The sequence below is a fragment of the Diorhabda carinulata genome, chromosome 5 (genome assembly GCF_026250575.1).
Source record: "Diorhabda carinulata isolate Delta chromosome 5, icDioCari1.1, whole genome shotgun sequence".
In the NCBI taxonomy this organism is placed as follows: Eukaryota; Metazoa; Arthropoda; class Insecta; order Coleoptera; family Chrysomelidae; genus Diorhabda; species Diorhabda carinulata.
In genome coordinates, this window is record NC_079464.1 from 4,911,327 (window position 1) to 4,934,607 (window position 23,281).

Sequence of the window (23,281 nt, forward strand, 5' to 3'; positions counted from 1 at the left end):
TAAAGTGATATTTCCGTTGGCAATATATTAAAAACTCTTTCTTACTCTTATGATATTATAAGTACAATGATTCAATTTAATATATTCTATATCATTTTCAAGTTTTTCTCAAATCTAAAATGTTCCCTTCCTTTACAAAGTATACCCATAACGTTAATAATATTACATCTTTCATTCGTTCTTGACTCCTAAATAATGGAAATTAAGCTAGTTTTAAACATTACAATTATTGGAAAAAGTTGAGAGTCTGTCTCAAATTTACCCTGTACTCCACCGCTGGTAGTAGATAATTGAAACCAGTTTATAACAGGATATGATATTTAGTACGCGTCCATTTCTCTTTCCAGTCTAAGGTTAATTTGAACTACTAATGTCAAATTTGTCATAAAATACTGTCAAATTCAAATTGTATTAATGGCGCGAAATTCAAATGCTCTTTTGCGATACCTTTGCATCATAACACTTAGTCTCTGAAGATGATAATTTAGTAGTCAAAACGCGCGTTAAACAGTATAAATGTGATGAATATGTAAACATTGTGGTCAGAAAGTAATATTGTATAAAATAGGTTCCCATTTCCATCAATATTTTTCAAATTGTAACATTGAATTTTTCTATTTCTATTTTTGTTAATTTTTTTTAAAGAATCTTTTAAAGATTGAAAAATAAAACAAACGTTAAGATGGATAATATATCATTTTATTTTTGACTTTTTTAGAATAAGATATGTATTATCTTAAAAACTATCTGTACGATTACAACAAATTCCAAAAAGTCGTTTAATGATTCATTAATAAAGAATCTAATATCACAGATTTTGTAAGAATTCTTTGCATTCTTTGGTACATGCTTCAGATATACCATTTTCACGATGAAACTGATTTTCTGTAAGATAAAATGAAATAAGACATATTACGAATGATAAATCCATCACAAACTCGAATTAAACATAAATTTTACTAACCTATAATTTTACCTTTCGTCACTAGAAACATAACTGGGTGTATGTGTAACATCTGACCCTTCATCATGTTGGTGACCTAATTTATTGAAAAAAACTTTTCCGTATTCGAATGTCGATATCATTATGGCACAAGCAGGTGCTACTTTTATAAGTCTCGGTGCTAATCCCGTGAAAAGTCCTTTGACGCCATGTTTGGCCTTTATCTGACGTATAACGTCGATGGTTGAACGATTCTTTTTTGTTTTATCACCAGCTAATAATAGAAAAAAAATTAAAATTGATTATTTGAAATTGAAATTTTCGGAATCGTTTGTACTGAACAGTTTAACTACAACAGCACCAATACCGTCGTCTTTCGAGCCGGTTTTGAACCATAATAGGTGAACATACATGTAATTGGAGATGTCAAATCTGTAGACCGTAACGGGTATTGTTTACTGAAAGCATTATATTGTTTATAAAAATGTTTTTAATTTTGTGAATATTTGATTAAATCCAAGCAAATATTGAAATGATGCATAAGGATGCAGCAGAACTTTTCAGACACCTATAACTACAGATGTTTCTTCAAGAAATACCTCCTCGGACAAACCAAATATATTTTAAAACTAAACTTACCGTTGTACAAATTTGTTTCACCAAATTCAATTTGTTGATGTGTTTTAACGACATCGAAAGGGGTAGTTACAGATGCTGCAACCTAAGAAATGATAATAGGTTTGGTAATTTAATTTAATGGTGATGTAATTTATGTAATTAGTTGTTGTACTTGAATGAATGATATGAAATCTAATAAATATTTATAGATAAAAATTATGAATACCATTGAAAATATTTAAAAGAAAATTGGTTTTTATAAAAAATGTTCAAGTATATATATATATATATATAGAACAATAATAATGAATAAACATAATTTAGAATAAATAGTTCCAATGAATTGCTCATGAGAAGTATAAAACAAAAATTTGACATATCAATAATCAATTAATAATACCAACATAGAGAAGCTATGAATATAAGTTGACCAATAATGTACCATAATTTTGTTTATTTTAATTTCCCACTCGAAAAACTTGTTCCTCATAATTTTTTTAATCAAAATATATGAAAAAAAAATTACTATAAAACTTGAAAGTGTATGTAGATTACTTACCGTACCGGCAAAAGCACCAGCACAAAAACTGACCCAAAATGAAGGTTTACTGTCCGTAACACCCATAATTGATTTAATTGTTTCGTAATTCATCCAATAAATAGCAGAAAATGGAACATCCCTATATAAAGTTGGAAATATTCCTCTCCACAAACCAATCAATCCATCTTGTTTCACTAGGGTTTTTAAAGCCTGATTCAATTCTAAAATCCAGTACCAACAAAATTATAACATCACCTACGAATATTCATAAACTTACCTAAATAGCTCAGTTTCTGAGACTGCATTTTAGTACGGAATAATTCCAATGGGCTAACTAGAGATACGGATATTATCCTAGCCGCACCTCCAGAAACTAAAGGTATCCATAATGGCGTTTGAATTTGATAGACGTTAACGTTTTTAATTTTTTCTCTATATTTATCTTTAAAATGATTCTTTAATTGTTCGTATACTACAAAATAAACTATAGTTGCCGGCAAAGCTAATACTAAAGTTGGACTGAGGCCACTCCATAACGATAAAATTCCTTCATTTCGACTAATTTTAATAAAAGCATCCTTAAATTTAAAAACAAAATCGAATATTTTCATATTTAATAAGATATAATAAAAACTCACAATTGTGCCGTTGAAATGACTAGGTCGCTGCAACCATCTACTATTGGGGTCATCAGGACTGCAGCTACAAAAGTGATCCATTAATCCGTTACAGTACAAAAAGCATTTCGTCTGGCCTGGTGATATTTTTTGTTGAGCTTGCAACCGGATTTTAACCACATCTAATGGTGTAACTGTAACAATAAAAAGTTATAAATCGTTATTTATTACCAAAAAATTATTTTATCGGTAAGGAACGATGTGTACTTACCAAATAATGATGTAATAATTGCTCCTGTACATGAGGCAGCGGCTTGCTGTAAAGGAGTTATTCTATGTGCACGATCATCGTAATCTATCGGCACTTCTAAATCTTGCGTAGAATCATTTGTAGACATTTCTTTATCATTTGCTAAAGACTGCTATTTCAAAAAAGTCAATTTTTATATAAAAAACATTTTCAAATTTAAGATACACATGCTGACCGACCCTCAAATGTCAAGTGTGTCAAGTATTAATTGAAAATGTTAACGTTCGAATGATAATCGATTATTTTATCGATAGTTTAATTCACTACTAAAAAAGTTTAGAAAATATGAAAGAAATAGACTATCAGATGATGGTAGGATGCTTTATTTTCAATTATAAATATACCAAATCATTATAATTCCAATTTGGAATATACTGTCGTTTTAATAACTTATGTGGATTAGGTAATTTTAATCTAACTATTTGTAGTGTCATTTTTTCTTCTTCGGGAAACGAATCGTTTATCTGAAAAGCTTGTAGCGAGAAATTTTCTGGACTAGTAGCGTTGATAACATCTGATTTAAAACGAATGGGAAACGTAGCTATGGTGTCTCTCTGATATTCGTGCTTTATCACTATCCCTATTCTATCTGTTTCATCAAAACTGTGTATAACGTAGTTAATCACGTCATGTAAGCTAACCTGAAAAATAAAACAACAATTTTTCATTAAAAAAATCGTTTCACGAGTATTGAAATAGTTCGTTGTATATTTTAATAGAGATGTGAGTCCATGGAACAGTTTATAGACTTACTTGTAACCAAGTTATAAACGGTACATAATCTTTACGGCGCTTGAATGCGAATATTATTCTTCTTTCTACTATATTTAATTGATCTACTTCCCTCTCGTTCTCACCGAATTTCATAAAATGTTCGTATTCTACTAGTAAAGTAGAAAAATGTCTGAAATATTAATAATTTCAATAAATTTAATCTTAAGTCATTGCAATGATGTTGATTTGGTTGCCTATCTTGTGGGACTACTTACAATGTAAAAAATTTTAAAAATTCTATACATTACCTAAATATTTCTTCTCTATTCACCATAGTACTAAATTCGTCGTTTTCGTATTCTATTCTAACGGCATCGATGACTCGTTGTAATAATTTATACAACTGTAGATCTTCGTTTGTTATATGCTCATTTTCGAAAACTATTTTACAATTTATCGCATAATCCGCCATTTTGATTTCGTCCGAAGATCTAAAAGAACCTTCGGCGAACATATGTAAAAGTGCGGACGTGCCAAAATTGTTCAGAAATTTAATAAAAAATCTCATTCTTAAACTTTAACAACAAAAAATTGAAATAATGTCATTTGAATACGAAAAAATTGATGGATATTTAATTACTATTAGATTTAAATTAGGAAAAGTTCCAAAAATTCTTTAAATTGATATTTAATGGCATCTTTAAACAGCTCGGTTTGTTCATTAGGAAAATTTCGTAGTTAAACAATTAACTGATAATTTTTGTATTTCTTATAACTCTTTCTTTCAATTTTACTTTATAGAAAAATAAAAAACTTCATGGCAATGCTAGTAGTACGTAAATAGTTAGAGATGAGAAATTCTATTTGCAATCTTATAAGTTTTAAAATAACAGTTCTTTAACGCAGATTTTAAATAAGTTATTTTCAAAATAACTCGAATGCAAGTAGAAATTCCCATCTCTACACACGTAATACAGTTTCTGTCTCTTAACCTGCATATTAATAAAATTATTTTCAAACTATCTCCGGTACAACTGGGAGCTCCCATCTCTTTACATATCCACGTAATAATACAGTTTCCTACGATTCTACCAGGCTTACCGTTGTAAAATCCAAACGCTCTTTCACCACAGATTTTATCTAAATTATTTTCAATCTATCTCAGGTGCAAGTAGAAATTCCCATCTCTATTCATCTCCAAGTAAATACCTATTACAGGTTCCTAGGGTTCTATCAGTGTTGCCACGAGTTGGAAAAACAAAGTAGACTCATAAAAAAGAGCGTCATATTAAATGAGAGGTGAATAATAAAAATAATTCAGAACTAATTTTCTTAAGCCAATATCTTGTATTATTTATTTGCCCCCAACCCTCGACTACGTTATTTACATTCGAATAGAATCTGATACATTAGACTTAAGATATGGCAACGTTTGATTAGTGAGCCAGCACTCATTTGTCTTCAAGTGAATTTCACATTGCCTTTCCATAGCTGTCATCTATTAAATCTTTGTCGAATCTTATGATTGGGAAAAATAAGACGAAAAATATTTGTGATAATATATTTCTAAACTAACATAATTGACGTGGCTTACGTCACATTCTAAGCGTTTACTTTAGTTTTAAACACATGTCCGAAAGCATCAGAACCTGCTTGCATAATTTCCTCGTAACCGAATTGAGAAAGAGCATTTTTTGTCCTTTCAAACCATTGCCATAAATTGGGGTAGTTTTGCAAATCGTAAATACCAGCAGCCTAAACAATTGTTAATAATAATTAATATAAATTGTTAGCGTTTTGAATAGAAAATAAACAGACATTTCTAGTGAGAAACCTAACCGCATTTTATAGATAGTGTATTACGAGAAATGTTTTTTAAGTGAATTACTCGTTCATAAAATTAATTTAGATATTTTTTTTGGTAGTTTTTTTTGTGTGGATATAATTTTGCAATACAAAAACATACCACAATGTTGCCTAAAATACTATGAATAGCGATATCGGCAACTGTCATATTTTCTCCTGCCAACCATTTAGATTCTTTTAAGAAATTATTTAAATAATCGAAAGCCTCCTTCAATTTTTCTTTATCCTGTTCATCTACTGTTCCACCCATCATAAGAGCGAACTATAAATAAAAAAAAATGTCTAGAGGTGGGATTTTTAAGTAATCAGAAAACACGTACGTGCGTTGCAGCGAATCTAGGTAACAGCGTAGACGACCCAAAATTCAACATTTGATTTACGATTGCTCCTTTTTTGTTATCCTTCGGAAACAACTTGTCATCTTTTCCGTACTGATCAACTAAATATTTCAAAATCGCGTTACTACAAAAAAATATTTATTTGTATTATTGTTGTATAGGCAACCACACATACATGTGTAATAGGAGTTGCATATACTATTTCATAAGGACTTTTCGCAAACTATGATCGTGATATGAATGCATCACGTTCAAAGTTGTACGGAAATTGACAGAGTTGATCGTGTCGTACGATATGGTTTTTTCTATCTGTCTATGGTTTCTTGAATATTACAAAAAATTAATAATAATGCATCGTAGAATTAAATAAATATGGAAGAATTCTTGTAGATCATGTTTTTAATTTGAATATATGTACGGAAATTATGATTTAAAGATCTCGTTCTGTGTTAGAATCTGCAATCAGTTGATAGGTGATCTTTTGAACCGGGGTTATAGTTTTCGAAAAGTGGTGTTGTTAATTATAAAGGAGTGAAAAAACACGATTGTAAATTAATTATGAAAAATTTTGAAATTTACCTTTCGCTCAAGACAAATCCGTCGTCATTAATAGTTGGGATGGTATGTAAGGGATTTACCTTAATCAAAACAAATATAATGAGTTTATTAATTATAAATTAATGCTATTTATTATCTTAATATGTTATTTCGATACCGAAAGAGAAGTAATTAAGAAAAAGTGAAGCTTTATATTTATTCACCTTTATAAATTCTGGCTTAAATTGCTCTCCGTTTAGTATATTTATAGTTTTTATATTGGTTCTAAGTCCCAAGGTTTTCATTAGTAATAAAACGCTCCTCGAAGGGGGACTCATAGTGAAGAAATAAATATCAATAGCATGATTTGACATTTTCCCATCGAATATCCTGAAAATTATATTTTCAATAAGTATAAAAGCTTATTTCGATGTAATATGCATAATTAATTAATTTCTAAATAACAAACATTATGTATTATAGGCTAATATATGCGGATTTGAAATTGCATTATTCTGACAATAAAATTAATAGTTATATTATTTCAAAAAAGTTCCTAAAAGTTAATTTCTCACACAACAAATCGTTTATTTCAGTTTTTTGTAGCAAATATCTGGAAAAATGTGAAAAACTCTTGCAAAGTTGTGTAGTTTGACAGTATGACTGTTTATTCATGTTTAATCCGATGAATTGACTGTATTTAACTGGGATTTTGTCTTTTCTTAACGTTTGATATTCGTTTTCAAATCAAACAAAACACAAACAAAAAACTATTGAACGGGAGTTTTAAGAAAAGTTTCCAAACCAAATTAAGAAACAACAACAGATAATCAAGATAAAGCAAAAGCTAAAATCACTTATGTTGTCAAACGTTTTGTATTTAATTATATAAGAAGGATTTTAAGGAATAAACGTTGTGTTATTTCTAAGAATAAAAATTTTCATTTCTAATCATTCAAATTTAAAGAGATTGTTTTCATCTATCTATTTAATAACTAGTTTCTTAAAAATACAATATTTTAGAAAAATTAAACGTGCTGTCGAATTATTATGAAAGCAATTTGTTTTTAGAGTTAGTGTTCGAATAATACTAATTTTGTTCTATTTACTATACCATTCAAATACCTGTTATTTAGGGGAATAACACCCTCATTCTCAATGCAATTCCCCAGCGTGGAAACTAATAAACTCTTCTGATACCCCACCGAACTAAGAAAGAGTTGAAGTTGAAAAAATCATATTATGAATGCATCGGTATCTATGGAGATGTGTTACCACAACATTAATAATTGAAAAAAAAAGGAATCGATTACGCCTGCAATAATCATTGCAATAACAATAAATACAAAGCGCATACATAATACATTAATTAATCAATAATTTGTGTTCTTGACGTATCGGATTACTCAATTTTTGTCTTATATTGATGTGACTGTGAAGAATCATTATTTTATTGTATTTGTATTTATATTGTACCGCTCCTAATGGGAACCAACGTCATAGTTAAGCGATTCCAAGTGTCCCTTAAACACTTGAAGCTCCATTAACTTATCAATTTTATTTTATATTGATGTCACTCTAAGGACAGTAAATATAATTTTGTGTACACTAGGATTTTGGTATTTAAAGGTATACAGATACGAGGGTTCTTAATAGTTTTGGAATACTTCGAGCACCACACATTCACAGACCAGCGAACCTGATGTTGGATTTTCTGTATCCAACGTCTCAAATTTTGATGCCTTTGGAAATTGAGTAGAAGAAAAAGGTTCCAATAAATTTGTAAAAGATATAAGACATTTCACCCACGATTGTTGCCCAATCGGTACTTTCACGAATTTTGTGGACATAATAATGGTAGAGTAAATTGCCATAATAATCCGAAACGAACCCCCGTTGGATACAGAAGATCCAACATCATGGTCGTTGGTCTGTAAATGTGTGGTGCCTGATTCTAGGCAGACAACTAATTGGGCCATTTTTTTCCACGAAACAGAACACTTTGACGCCCAAGCTGTTTCTGTTAATATTTCGCCGTGGGCCAAACATTTTTTTGAAGATATACCCTGATAGCACGTATTTATTTAAGCACCCGGATCTGCAGACCTAACTTGCTCTGATTTTGATTTGTGGCGCTGAATAAAAGATCCCGTTTACAACAATAGAGATACAAGAGATGGTATGATTGAAATATTTCAGGCAATATGACAGAAATTGAAACTGCTATCCTATATACCCGTCAACGACTGATTACATGTACCAGAATGGTCGCAGAAGTACCTGGCCTGACCTAGAGATCGCGCTAGTTGCTCGAACAACATATGTTTCAAGTTTGAAGACGCCATCTTGTTTGGTATTTGTTTGACAGCTATGGATAGTGAACGTTTTCAGTAAATTTGTAAATTGGTCATTGTTATGTTTTATTTGAAAGACCTTAGCCCATCTAGGTACTTCTGAGACCATATTCTTATCTAAATTGTTAATAGTTAGATATGTTACATGGTTTATACACGCTTGAGCTGAAACTGAATATCCATACCTACCTGAGATATGATAGACGGCCGTTTTTAGTTGCTCACCAGGTACATTATTTCCCTAAAATATCTGTTTCCATGAAAACATCTATATTGATCAAATAAGAATACCCAGAATGATGAATATTATGTCATTTATGATACTCAATTGTCAGATGTTAAGTTAATAACATCAAAAAGAAATATTAAAAAAAATATGACCGATTCCGATAAGGAAAAAGTAGTACCAGTAGAAGAAAAAGAAGAAGTCGTTACAAATTTGGAAGATACGCAAACAGCAAACGAAACTAATGAAGTTTCAAACGAACAAACGAGTAATAAAGACGAAGAAAAGCGCGAAAACGAAGATTCTGGAGACAAAAACGACGAAAACGAAGAAAAACCAGTACATATAGACGATGAAACAGTAACGGGTGGCGCAGAAGATCAGCAAAAAGAGGATCTTACAACGGAAGATAAGAAAGAGATAGGTACTTCATCTTCTAAAGTCTATTTTCATCATAGCTTTTAACAAATGACCGAATTTCATGCCTAATAACTTATTTATAGTCTTATGTGAATAATTTGAGTTAAAGTAGGTTGACGTTATTGTGAACGGCTCTATACCATCGATATCTTCTAATAACAAACCTCTTTTTTTTTGAAAAATTAGCAGAAGACCAAAGTCCAAGTGAACAAGAAGCTAAAACAGACGCAGAAGTCGAAAAAGAAAACATAGAACAAAGTCCAGTAGAACAAGAAATCGAGACAGACACAGAAGCGAACAAAGAAGACTTGGAGCAAAGTCCAGTAGAACAACAAGCCGAAGCAGACGCTGAAGTAAACAAAGAAAACATAGAGCAAAGTCCAGTAGAACAAGAAATCGAGACAGACGCAGAAGTAAACAAAGAAGACTTAGAGCAAAGTCCAGTAGAACAACAAGCCGAAGCGGACGCTGAAGTAAACAAAGAAGACTTAGAGCAAAGTCCAGTAGAACAAGAAGCGGAGATAGACAAAGAAAACATAGAGCAAAGTCGAGTAGAAACCGAAAAAGATGCAGAAGTAGACAGAGAAAGCATAACCGAGGAAGCAGAAGAAGAAATTCTAACGAAAGATGTAAGAAAGGATGTAGATGAAATTGAGGAATTAGAAGAGATCGAAGAAACCAAAGAAGATGAAACGATAACAGATAGTGCAAGTAAAGGAAACGTGGTTGAAGGAATTACAATAGAAACGAAAAGATTTAGCAGAGCTGCTAGAAAATCCATCTTAACCGAAATATCCGCAACGGATTCTATAGAAGAAGAGGAAGTTAGCGACGAAGAAAACGTCGAGGAGGAAGAAGAAATAGAAGAAGAAGAAGAGCCTGAATACTACAATCCTGATGATTTTCTTTCTGGCCCTACAATATGCGAAGGGGGTAGTTTACCTCTGAATATAATTCAATTCTAGTATCCTTTACAATTTGAATATATTTATCTATTATTAGGTGCGTTGGTTTTAGGATACGATTTGCTAACCAGACTAACTCGCTACGTGGCGGTTGCTTTTATTTGTTTCTTGTATCGCCACCTATCGGGGAAGTTTTATAGCTTAAATTTCATACGAAACGTTTCCTTAATATCATTTTACTCAGTCATTCATTCGGTTACAATTGCAGAAAGAGATTTAATCTTGAAGTTCTCGATGACGATACAGTTGTTTTTGCTTCGGGCAACTTCTTGCATTTTTTCAATCTACAATCACGAGAAATTTGGTTCAGAAGAAGTGCTTTGGGTCAAGGTATAGGTCATATCAAGGTGAGTCCGGACATTGATATATTAACATAAATTTTGGACCACCTGTATAGATGTTGACCTTTGAGGAGTGAGACAAAGAGGTTCGATGGGTTGATTGCGATTTGGATGAGGATATTATTCGCGTGGAGGAAGGGATTTGTTAGGTTTGGAGCTGATATAGGAAAGATTCCTCTCCAGTTGTGGTGGATTTGTAATAAAATGGAAAAGCGAAAGAAATAAGGAAAAGAAAAAGACAAAAAGGAAAGGCTTGACAAACAAACATCCTTTGCAAAATGCGTCTACACCATGCGGCTAGATTATAGAAAAATCGCATGAATCTTGCCACACCGATGTTCGACGTGGTGGGATTTTCTTGGGGGTTTTACCTATTCGCTATAGGAGAAGTGTCCAAGATAATGGACAATTTTCCATCGAAAAAATGTTCCGGAAACTAAGAGGTATTATATGAGCTCCTTAGAGGTTAATATATAGGTGGCGCTCTGGGTTTAGAAGTTACGTAAAAGCTGAACCAAATATTCAAGAGTGAAATGTGTATAGTTTGGATTTTTTGTTTTTTTTTTAGAAAAATCCCAATAAAGAATATCCCCATTTCGCCGTTGCCGAATGCGGTCAAAAGCCAATCATAATATTATATAATTGGCCGGAAATGACGATATTATGTGTATTGAAAGGAGGCGCTAAAAGATTATACTCCCATATGGATTACAGGTAAACAATTATCAAAATTTGATATTGGTAAATTGTTATAAAAAGCACCCAACAATTTTATAATGGTGACAAAAATTATTTCTTTTTGCTTCTTAGTTCACTTTGCTATCTTAATATGTATAGATGTGTTGATTGTTGCATTTCGATTTTGTATGTCCGAGACTGCGCGCTTAAATAATTCAATCATCAACTATATCTTTCTCATTCTAATGCTAAGGATACAAAGAGAAATCATGGCGAAAATAATCAGAATAATCAAATATTTTGATCGTTTAAATGCTTCGTTGTCAGTGTTTGACAAACGTACAGATGAAACGTGTCAAAAACCCGACGAGAATAGTGAAGAATTCTCAAAAATGATAATTAAAGTCAATTCATTAGAATTAATATTTATCATAATCATCAATCAATTGGCAATAATTTCTGTTAACCATCTCTTTACGAGAGTTCTACTTAAGTTTTGAGATATGGCAACGCTGATGTGATTATATCAAATTTGTGATGAATAATCGATTTTTTCGAAGTTTTCTGAGATAATTTTTGCTTATTTTTTTCACGACAAAAGATATTTCACTTTTCACCAATTGGTTTTGTAATTTGTGGCCATCGTGCAAATACGATTTCACTTCGAATCGAAAGGATTTTATGAAAGTTGCTATTTCAGTTTTGAGATATGGCAACGCTGATGTGATTATATCAAATTTGTGATGAATAATCGATTTTTTCGAAGTTTTCTGAGATAATTTTTGCTTATTTTTTTCACGACAAAAGATATTTCACTTTTCACCAATTGGTTTGTAATTTGTGGCCATCGTGCAAATACGATTTCACTTCGAATCGAAAGGATTTTATGAAAGTTGCTATTTCAGTTTTGAGATATGGCAACGCTGATGTGATTATATCAAATTTGTGATGAATAATCGATTTTTTCGAAGTTTTCTGAGATAATTTTTGCTTATTTTTTTCACGACAAAAGATATTTCACTTTTCACCAATTGGTTTGTAATTTGTGGCCATCGTGCAAATACGATTTCACTTCGAATCGAAAGGATTTTATGAAAGTTGCTATTTCAGTTTTGAGATATGGCAACGCTGATGTGATTATATCAAATTTGTGATGAATAATCGATTTTTTCGAAGTTTTCTGAGATAATTTTTGCTTATTTTTTTCACGACAAAAGATATTTCACTTTTCACCAATTGGTTTTGTAATTTGTGGCCATCGTGCAAATACGATTTCACTTCGAATCGAAAGGATTTTATGAAAGTTGCTATTTCAGTTTTGAGATATGGCAACGCTGATGTGATTATATCAAATTTGTGATGAATAATCGATTTTTTCGAAGTTTTCTGAGATAATTTTTGCTTATTTTTTTCACGACAAAAGATATTTCACTTTTCACCAATTGGTTTTGTTATTTGTGGCCATCGTGCCAAATATGATTTCACGGAAAGAAAGGACGAAAGTTGCTACTTAAGTTAGGTTAGGTTTTGAGATATGGCAACACTGATGTGAATGTCAAAGCTGACGTTGTCATCAGTTTGACATTTTTCACGGTGAACGTAAGTACTCAGAACGTGTTGTCACACTATTTGGGTTGTTTGCAGATATTCGAAACATTCTTTTTGGAATTAAATCATGAACATTTTCGTGTGATGATTTTCTATGACTTTCGGCGTGGATTGAACCTACAGCAGTGCGCTTATCAACTCGCTTGGACTTTTGGTGATGAAGCACTATTTCGAGCTGGTTTTCCAAAATCGGCTGTTGTACCAGAAAACATCGATTCTGTGCGTAAACTCATATTGCAAGATCGTCAGGTCACATCTCGTGAGATTGAGTTATTTTTACTTGGACATTGGCTCCACTACCATTCAATATTGAGTAGCAGAAAGATTTTTTCGCACATAATTTGACAGTCGCTCAAAAAAGCTTGGTGCAGAGAACTGGAGTTTTAAGGAAAGTCCAATATCCCCATCTGATCAAAATCTCTCGGCTGCTAATGGAGCTTTAAGGTTAGGGAACAGGATAAAATCGCTGCGGTACAGATCTAGAAAAAAAGGTGGGTTGTTAACCACTTCGAAGTGCAGTTCATGAGTTTTAGCCATGATAACCACTGACGTGTGAGGAGTGCATTGTCTTGAAGAAAAATAACTTTCTTCATCTTCAGTTTATCAAAAAAAATTATACGTAATAATCCCTTGTTATGGTTTTTGAAAAAGTCGATGGATACAATCCCATAGCTATCCCAAAAATTGTCACCATCAAACGATTTGCAGGTACCTCAATCGGAATGAATAAAGCGATATCCAATTATAAATATTTGTTTTTATTTGTCAATCTCAGAACTTGATTTGGTTTGATAGTTTGGTTCAAAAGTTGATGATTCGATTGAAAGAAAAAATTGATGGAAAAACGACAAAAATTTTTATATAGTTTCCGAAATAATCAACTTTACTTTCATTTACATATTGCAAAAAAATATTTTCAATATGTAACGTGTTCTACTTATTTTTCTTTGTATTATTCATAGTTTTACAATCGATATGACCTTCATTAATATGTTCACAATATCATAGCGAAATCGATTTTGAAAATTTTATTCTAAAACTCAAACGCTAATTATAAAATTTCAGTTAACTCACCACGTTTTTCTATTAAATTTTAATGTGATTCTAATGGTAATACAATTTCAATAAACAAGATGGTCGATGCCACAAGATGGCGGATGTTATATTAGTAAAATAGAGTACGTCATATCCAAATCCAATATGGAATCGTTCGCAAAATGGCGTTAAAGGCAAGGTAAATGACACCAAGTGTCATTTACCGACGAAAATAATGAATTCTTGGTGGAGATTTTAATCGTATGATAATGTACTCTAAAAATCATACAAATCACGTGTAATATTCTTCATTCTCGTTAAAATATTATCCTAGAGTCAAATCTATTACGTAGGCAGACATTCTTTCAACTGCGTTCAATAGTCCCCCTCGAAACTATCCATTCAAACCAAACAAATCCGACCGACCGCAAAAGAAATGGTGTTGGCAAAATTTGGTGTTTTCAGTTACAAACGACGGAAACAAGGAATTCTGGGTGTGTTTGGGTTATTAGTTGAGAATCCGAGCACAAGCTCCGGATAAACTGCCAGACATACAGGTATAAGTCAATGCAGTGTTTCTGGGATTGTTAGAGAGCTCAAACACCATGTCTTATCGTATTCAGTTACGTTAGTAGATCTAATCGCAAAGGAAGAAGATTTTTTTTCAATATCGTGGACCGTAAAAATCTATGAAGCTAAGTGTGTTTAGTGGGAACATAATTATTTATCGTCATTGTTAAATCTTTTATCCCTTAAATCGGTTCTAGACGAGGGCTATTTCGTAGGTGTTCATTCTCTGTGAATCCACATTCATGTTCGGTAGCCTTAGAAATCGAATCAGTATGGATTGGAACAGTGTCTTGAAGCAAGAAGCCCTCGGCTAATTTTTTGATGGAAATTCCTCAGTAAGTCAATTTGATAATGATGCCTTAAAGTCAATCATGATCCCAAAATAATGTAGCCATCACTTTTTTTGAGCTTTTCCTGACCTTTGTCACCATTTTTTGTTTCCGATGTCATTCCATGGAATCTGATTTGTATGTTGGACCATAGTTTCCTCATCCTTCACAACATTCTATTCGACGTTGGTTTTAAACTGCTTCGAGAATTGGAAGGAACCACCTAGCTCTAGTTTTTAATGTCCACGTAGGATCATTAGAGCACTGGAATAATCACCGTATCAGGACCTCCCGCACCAGGATCATCTTTGAATGATTCTCGTCTCCAACGCAAAAATTTAGACCAATTTTAAATTACCGGAAATGATGGTTTTTGATTTGTGTTGATGTTAATGATCGTTCGAGCTCAACTATATTAAAATGGATCGAAGTAACAAGTTGAAACTTGTTGAGACTGACGCGTGTCTGTAGGTTTTTGCGAACGCACTCTTAATTGGAATTTGGGCGTTCATTATTTGTCGGTGTGGTTTTCAAATGGATTTCTCTGAGTTTAAATTCTACGCCAACATCAAATTGCCGTGAAAAAATAAAAACGGTGTTATGCCATTTCTTCGATTATGGGGCGATTTATTGATTTGATTTTTCCAGCCCCGATGGAGAATTTCTTGTTTCACAAAGCGGGGAACCGGATTATATAATAACAGTATGGAATTGGCACGAACATAAAATTTTATTGAGGAATAAGTCTTATGTTAATGATGTTTATCAAATTAAATTCTCGCCCTATATACCAGGACAAATAACGACATGCGGTAAGTATTTAAAATAGAATATACCGGGTGGGCAACTTAGAAAGATCGTCGGTCATATCTCAGCTCAACTGATTATATTTCGGCTCCGGGAAATAAAAAAATTGTAATTAGCGTTGTGACTAAATCCGTTCCTGAGATATGGCTGACGGCCGTTATTAATTGAATTGAAACTTTGCCAAAAATTACAAAAAACAAATTTTTCAACTTAAATTGAAAATTACATGTGAAAAAATGACAATTGTGGCTATGAATTTTTACAGGTGTTGCTCATATAAAATTTTGGAAAATGGCTCGTACGTTTACTGGTTTGAAATTGCAAGGTGAAGTAGGTAGATTTGGTAAAACTGAATATTCCGATATAATAGGCATATTACCAATGCCAGACGAAAAGGTGAGTTATATATATTCTATAAATACACTTGGCAACGTGTTTGGGTCCAAAAATGCGTGTTCCGATCGTTGAAACCGCTCGAGCAATCGATAGTAATCGATTATTTTTCATTTTTAACTCGAGTTATAATCTCATTACGACGAATAACACTCTAATAATCGATTAGTTTTTACTTGTAATTCAATTCGAGTTATGATCTCATTACGACGAATACCACTCGAGCAATCGATAGTAATCGATTATTTTTCATTTTTAACTCGAGTTATGATCTCATTACAACGAACAACACTCAAATAATCGATAATAATCGATTATTTTCATTTTTAACTCTAGTTATAATCTCATTACAACGAATAACACTCGAATAATCGCTAATAATCGATTAGTTTTTACTTGTAACTCAATTCGAGTTATGATCTCATTACCACGAATATCACTCGAGCAATCGATAGTAATCGATTATTTTTCATTTTTAACTCGAGCTATGATCTCATTACAACGAATAACACTCGAATAATCGCAAATAATTGATTAGTTTTTACTTGTAACTCAATTCGAGTTATGATCTCATTACCACGAATATCACTCGAGCAATCGATAGTAATCGATTATTTTTCATTTTTAACTCGAGTTATAATCTCATTACAACGAATAACACTCGAATAATCGCTAATAATCGATTAGTTTTTACTTGTAACTCAATTCGAGTTATGATCTCATTACCACGAATATCACTCGAGCAATCGATAGTAATCGATTATTTTTCATTTTTAACTCGAGCTATGATCTCATTACAACGAATAACACTCGAATAATCGCAAATAATTGATTAGTTTTTACTTGTAACTCAATTCGAGTTATGATCTCATTACCACGAATATCACTCGAGCAATCGATAGTAATCGATTATTTTTCATTTTTAACTCGAGTTATAATCTCATTACAACGAATAACACTCGAATAATCGCTAATAATCGATTAGTTTTTACTTGTAACTCAATTCGAGTTATGATCTCATTACCACGAATATCACTCGAGCAATCGATAGTAATCGATTATTTTTCATTTTTAACTCGAGCTATGATCTCATTACAACGAATAACACTCGAATAATCGCTAATAATCGATTAGTTTTTACTTGTAACTCAATTCGAGTTATGATCTCATTACCACGAATATCACTCGAGCAATCGATAGTAATCGATTATTTTTCATTTTTAACTCGAGCTATGATCTCATTACAACGAACAACACTGAAATAATCGATAATAATCGATTATTTTTTACTTGTAATTCAATTCGAGTTATGATCTCATTACCACGAATAACACTCGAGCAATCGATAGTAATCGATTATTTTTCATTTTTAACTCGAGCTATGATCTCATTACAACGAATAACACTCGAATAATCGCTAATAATCGATTATTTTCATTTTTAACTCTAGTTATAATCTCATTACAACGAATAACACTCGAATAATCGCTAATAATCGATTAGTTTTTACTTGTAACTCAATTCGAGTTATGATCTCATTACCACGAATATAACTCGAGCAATCGATAGTAATCGATTATTTTTTATTTTTAACTCAAGTTATGATCTCATTACGACGAATAATCGATAATAATCGATTATTTTTTATTTGTTATTCGTCTCGAGCTATAAACTCAGTGCGACGAAAGCCACCAAGCAATCGATTATGTTTTGCTCGTAACTCAATTCGAGTTATGCTTACATCTTAACGAATACCATTGGAACAATCGATAATAATCGATTATTTTTCACTCGATCAATGTTTTCGTGATTTTTTATGAAAATTGGGCATAAATCGATTAGAAGTATACATGACGTATTGTTATTATAATATTTACAGGTTGTATCGGGTTGCGATTGGGGAAATATCCTCATTTGGGACGGAGGTTTGATATCTTTAGAAGTATACAGGACGTTGCGAAAACGTTGTCACAACGGTCCGATAGTGCAAATTTTTTACGAAGAAGGTGAATTGTGGACTGTTTCCCTAGACGGTCACGTCAGAATTTGGTGGTACGAGAAAATAGATCAAGCGGATCCGCCAGATAGCGATAGGGTTATCCTTTTGGATCCTTCTTACGATTTTTACACTGAAGGGATGTCTTTGTATCAAGTTATCAAGAGAAGAGAGGAAGGGAGTATGTTTATTGCACAGGTAATTTATTTATGTTGTAATTTTTTGTGTCTGTATCTCACATTTTCAATTTATTTAAATACTATACACTACACTTAACTAACTTATAAATATAATGATTCACTTAACACTAACACTTAACTAACTTAAATAATTTATTCAAATACTTCGATTACTCATTATTTCGGTATGTTCACTATGACGACTTATTATAAAATAAACTGCTCTTTACAAACTCCTTTATATATATATATATATATATATATATATATATATATATATATATATATATATATATATATATAAAGTTCTCGAGAATAAAGAAACAAAAAAATGAGTAAATAGATTTTTCTAGAAATGGGTTCAAAAGAAACAATGTAAATAAACCGCCTGCTGCATAAAAACAAACATCGAACGAATTCTGGGTATTTCCAGTCAAAGGCGCAGAATTTTAAAATTCCACTACACCAGACAGGATTGGCTCCGAGGGGGAGACGAGTTTGTAATAATATCGTATTGTTACCCTTACGTCTTATTATATAAATGGAGACTTACCCCAATCGGGAATACAGGATGGAAAACGAACAACATTTTCTGAACGCTATTTTGATTTATATCAACCTTGTCCTCGCGTCGGTTCAACTTGGTTCATATTGACGCTTTGAACGGCTGATTTTGTGTAACGCTGATAATATTTACGTGAATTTTACTTTGTTTCGATATTCACCCAAAACCCCAGTTTTCTCTATAAAAATATTAAAACTAATCTATTTGTCAGATGTATGTGAAACGTTGACGGATGATGATAGAAGTGTCAATTTTTCCATTTTCAGGACGGTAATGGTGGAATTTGGCAAATCGATTTGAATACCTTGATTGAACCGGAGCCTTCGACTCAGTTTTATAAATGCCATGCGGGTAAAGTGGTGGATATCGGTGCTTATAGCTACGGACCTTATTTGGCTAGTTTGGGAAAAGACGGAAGAATTTACGTGTACAATTATTTAGATAAAAAAATGGTGTTTCATTATGAATTTCCGGCAAAAGGTTCTCGAATGATTTGGCCAACAACCGATGTAAGTGTAATTTAGAATTTAAAACAAAAAAATGATGAAAGTTCTTAGCGCCTTCACCAATTTTTTTTAAAAATTTATTGAAACGTACTTAGAATAACTATTTTCAGCAAATTTCCTCGGGGGATGTAATTTTAGCTGGTTTTTGCGATGGGCAAATAAGGGTTTGCGTGTTGAATTTGAAGAACGAAAAAAACATTACACTTACAGTTACCCAGGTAAGATTTCAAATTGAATGAATCTGAGTGAAATGTAATTTATTATTTATATCATCGTAATAATTGTCAGTGCCACAGCTTGACCCCCGCCTTTATTTTAATATCTTTGAAACTGTTGGAAACTAAACAATTAATTGTTAACATACTAATTTATTTAAATACACTATGACATCGGATTATATACTGACTTTGGCTGCCAAACTTGCCAAATTCTATTTATACACAACGGATTCTTCAAGAATTCCGATTCTAAAATGTAAAATATACACAAATGCCTAAAAAAAGAGGTCACATTATGATGTAAACAACTTATAAAAACAATACGAAGATTTATATTGCAATTTGTATCCGGCGCGTTCACCAAACTTAAGATTCTATTAACCTTATCAAACAGGACCGGTTTCACGGGGTCTACGTCAGTAGACGAGTTCGTTAAGATATAAATTGGTTACTAATCGTAAGTAGAAGGCGATAGAACTATTTGGGGGGGAGGTGGTTAATTAACGGTAACCTAACCATAAAATCTCAAGTTTATCGTTTTCGAAGGAAAGTCGAAAATGTCATTGTCAGTTTATACATCAAATTTGACAGTTTTCAATTCATTCTTCGTCGTAGTTTTTTCTCCCAGACACAAAATTATTTTTAGCCGAAAAGTAAAGTCTATTTTGGCCAGTATATGATAATCATTTTTCTTACATTGCATTTGCCTTCATCTACAATTTTTCTCGGGAATCGACTGAAGAAAAATAAACAGACAAACCGACGTCAAATAGCGTGGAGTGGCGTTGCGTGGTTCTAATGAGTTTCGGCCGTCTAGATAAAGCTCTATCGTTTTTCAAGGCCGTCTTTCAACGTTAGAAAATGATTCTATATGAAAAACCACACGATTAGAAAACGATATCCTTCCTATTAAATTATCCGCAGATCTAATTTTTTTTTTTTCGAGATTTTGAGGTTGTCACTCTCAATTAATCCCTCAGAATAATTCGATTGCTTCCTACTTACCTTCACTTAATTCCCTTAACAATCAAATTTGATATTTAGTTCAAGATATTGATTAAATTAGTTAAAGGTTTGCGAAGAAATTGATTTTTTTCGAAATTTTAAAGCCCCTCACCTGTACGCTTTTGTCCTGTGTAGGTTCTTACGCGGATCACCCTGTACATAACTGCATACACCATCGAAATCCTGTACTAAATGCTTCACATATTTTAGGTTATAAAACCGCACAATAAAACGATTACTAGTCTAGTAATGAATTCCAAATCGAATGTGGTAGTTAGCGGAGGCGAAGACATGACTATATTCGTATTTTCCGTAAACACCATAAACGAAATGTCAAATTTTTTGGTACCCATCGGGTTCGTAGCGGCTCCCGATTCGGTAACTTATCTCGCGTGGAAACCTCAGACGGATTACGTGATATTAGTCGGTTGTTTACACGGTCAATTAATGGAAGTGGAAGTGCCTCACCAACCCCAAGATTATACCGAAGTTTCTTTCTTACTCAAAACGCAACCGAAATACAAAAATTTCCAATCGTACAAATCCCAGATAAGAAGAAATATTCATTTGAAGAAAGTGGCCAAGAAGAAAGCCAAGAAAGTCGAATTGAAGAGGGTAGAGATGCAAAGGATACTTAAGGAGAATCCGGGATTGGAAATTGACGAAGAAGTATTTTTAGCCGATTCCGAACCAGAAGAAGAACTCGAACCGTTGTATTTCCCCGAAGAAAGAAGTCGAATTTTATGGATGCGGTATACGCCGGAAAAAACTATCTGGTTATCGATGTCGGGGTGAGAAAAATTATTTTATATACAAAATTTATTAATTTCGGTATTTTTTTTTTATTCATAATTGCGTAAAAAATTAATCTTTTAATTTAGAACCGCACCGTATATACGAATCAATTATTTAATTGAGAAAACATATCGGAGTATAGTAATTTTTCGAATTATTTTCGTTATAAAAATAAAATAATGAAACATTGATAATTTTTTCAAAATTCAATTTTTTTTTTATAAAAACAATCTATTCCAACAAAAATAAAATAATTTTCATTGATATGTGTGTCAAACGATTATTAACCAACTTATTTATCACTGATTATCGATTTTTAAATAATTCACTACGATTTTATTAATTTCCTATCACTTTGGCGCCATCTACGAGTGTAATTCTAATTTAAAATCACATACTTCATCACATATCATCTATACTTAGATAGTTCACCGCAATATTGTTTGTTACGATCGATCTAGAAGTGTAAATTTAAATAAACAATCCTTTTAATGACAAATAATTCAATTTTTTTCAATAAAATCTTCATTCCAACAAAAATTGAATAATTTTCTTTTATTTGTGTGTCAAACAATTATTAGGGAACTTATTTATCATAGATTATCGATATTAAAATTCGGCACGATTTTATTAATTTCCATCACTTTGGCGCCATCTGTTACGCTCGATCTAGAAGTGTAAACGTCCATTACTAATTTCCCATAGTCATAAAATACTGTCAAATTTGAATTTCATTAATGGCGGGAAATTTTAATCTCATTTTATTACAGTAAAACTTGATTCGGTATTAATTATAATTAGTAACCTAGTAAAATTTTTAATTAAGTCTTTGAATCAAATAATGTAATTAAAAAAAAACATAATAGTCTTAAAACATTACGTTTATTAATTAATAACCAGAACTGGAAGTAACAATGCACACTACAACCATAGAATTATTTAGTATTATGTCATTTCTATTAATGCCCAACGACTCATCCACAACTTTAGAAACTTTCAACATTATTTTTTCACCTTAATTAATTTTAAATTAAATAAATCCCAATTTTTATTTTTACGTTATTTATTTACATAAAGTGAGGTAATGTCTTGTAATTGGTGACGTCATAACACAGTCTGGCAGATTCGATGGTAGAGTTTGTGTGAGCAGAGCCGTCTAGTGCTCTAAAGTGTAAACAAAAAAAATTAATTCGTCCTTGAGTTATCTAGGTGAATATTTTAAGTGCGTTTCATAAGAATTTTTTTCAGATATGATGCCGGTTACATTTACGAATACAAAATGGATCAATCGGACAATATACCATTTAGATACAAAATGGTGTACGAGGCCGATGACGTCGAAATCAGTTCCTACGTTTACGAGTAATTATTTTTCCTTTAATCGATTATTAAATCGATTCTATCGATTCAAACGAAAGTAATTTGTTGAATATTACAGCGAACAAAGGAAGTATCTCATTTTCGCTATGCAAGACGGAAGTATACGTATAAATAGAGTGAATCCGAGAAATTTTCGAGATCTCAAAGATTATTATACGTATTCGTTACACGATAACCAATACGGTTTCATACCGAGGATGTGTTTTAGTTGGGACGAAAAATTTTTCTTTACGTGCGGTCACGACGGTAAGAAATTTTTTTTTAATGGAATATTTTTATTTACCAAAAATATCATATAAACGAGTTAAGTAGGAATTTCTGAATACACTGTTTACACTACACCCAGAATTACACCGTCTGTCGCGCGTTTCGACGATCAAACTATCATCATCAGAGACTAATGACTTAACTAACTTGTTTTATACTA

At 32.1% G+C, this 23,281-nt stretch overlaps 3 protein-coding genes across 7 annotated transcripts in view; 1 reads left to right on the plus strand and 2 right to left on the minus strand.

The window, feature by feature from the left end:
• Positions 1–23,281, plus strand: part of LOC130894383 (cilia- and flagella-associated protein 44) — a 38,751-nt gene that overhangs the window by 396 nt on the left and 15,074 nt on the right. Inside the window, exons 1-13 of one of the 4 annotated variants that reach the window (XM_057801195.1) lie at positions 6,509–6,568; positions 8,574–9,488; positions 9,671–10,448; positions 10,634–10,796; positions 11,359–11,504; positions 15,659–15,822; positions 16,083–16,213; positions 18,090–18,404; positions 19,217–19,459; positions 19,567–19,674; positions 20,890–21,470; positions 22,723–22,836; positions 22,913–23,100. In XM_057801195.1, the coding sequence (XP_057657178.1) occupies positions 9,215–9,488; positions 9,671–10,448; positions 10,634–10,796; positions 11,359–11,504; positions 15,659–15,822; positions 16,083–16,213; positions 18,090–18,404; positions 19,217–19,459; positions 19,567–19,674; positions 20,890–21,470; positions 22,723–22,836; positions 22,913–23,100 (3,205 nt within the window). In that variant the 5' untranslated portion in view covers positions 6,509–6,568; positions 8,574–9,214. Of the gene's footprint in view, positions 1–6,156; positions 6,569–8,573; positions 9,489–9,670; positions 10,449–10,633; positions 10,797–11,358; positions 11,505–15,658; positions 15,823–16,082; positions 16,214–18,089; positions 18,405–19,216; positions 19,460–19,566; positions 19,675–20,889; positions 21,471–22,722; positions 22,837–22,912; positions 23,101–23,281 lie in introns of those variants that run through there. The other 3 variants (XM_057801196.1, XM_057801198.1, XM_057801197.1) reach the window with 3 other exon arrangements.
• Positions 678–3,231, minus strand: LOC130894386 (probable mitochondrial glutathione transporter SLC25A40). 2 transcript variants are annotated; one of them, XM_057801204.1, is made up of 7 exons: positions 2,991–3,231; positions 2,741–2,913; positions 2,380–2,680; positions 2,121–2,323; positions 1,583–1,664; positions 977–1,217; positions 678–885 (listed from the first exon to the last, which is right to left on the minus strand). In XM_057801204.1, the coding sequence occupies exons 1-7, from the start codon at positions 3,115–3,117 to the stop codon at positions 867–869; spliced, it is 1,146 nt and encodes a 381-aa protein (XP_057657187.1). In that variant the 5' UTR covers positions 3,118–3,231; the 3' UTR covers positions 678–866. The 2 variants fall into 2 exon arrangements, with proteins under 2 accessions (XP_057657187.1, XP_057657188.1); XM_057801205.1 differs by having other exon boundaries at positions 965–1,217.
• LOC130894390 (glutathione S-transferase D7-like) lies at positions 5,291–7,713 on the minus strand. Its single transcript, XM_057801210.1, has 6 exons — positions 7,610–7,713; positions 6,709–6,874; positions 6,527–6,585; positions 5,930–6,071; positions 5,710–5,871; positions 5,291–5,498 (listed from the first exon to the last, which is right to left on the minus strand). The coding sequence occupies exons 2-6, from the start codon at positions 6,856–6,858 to the stop codon at positions 5,346–5,348; spliced, it is 666 nt and encodes a 221-aa protein (XP_057657193.1). The 5' UTR covers positions 6,859–6,874; positions 7,610–7,713; the 3' UTR covers positions 5,291–5,345.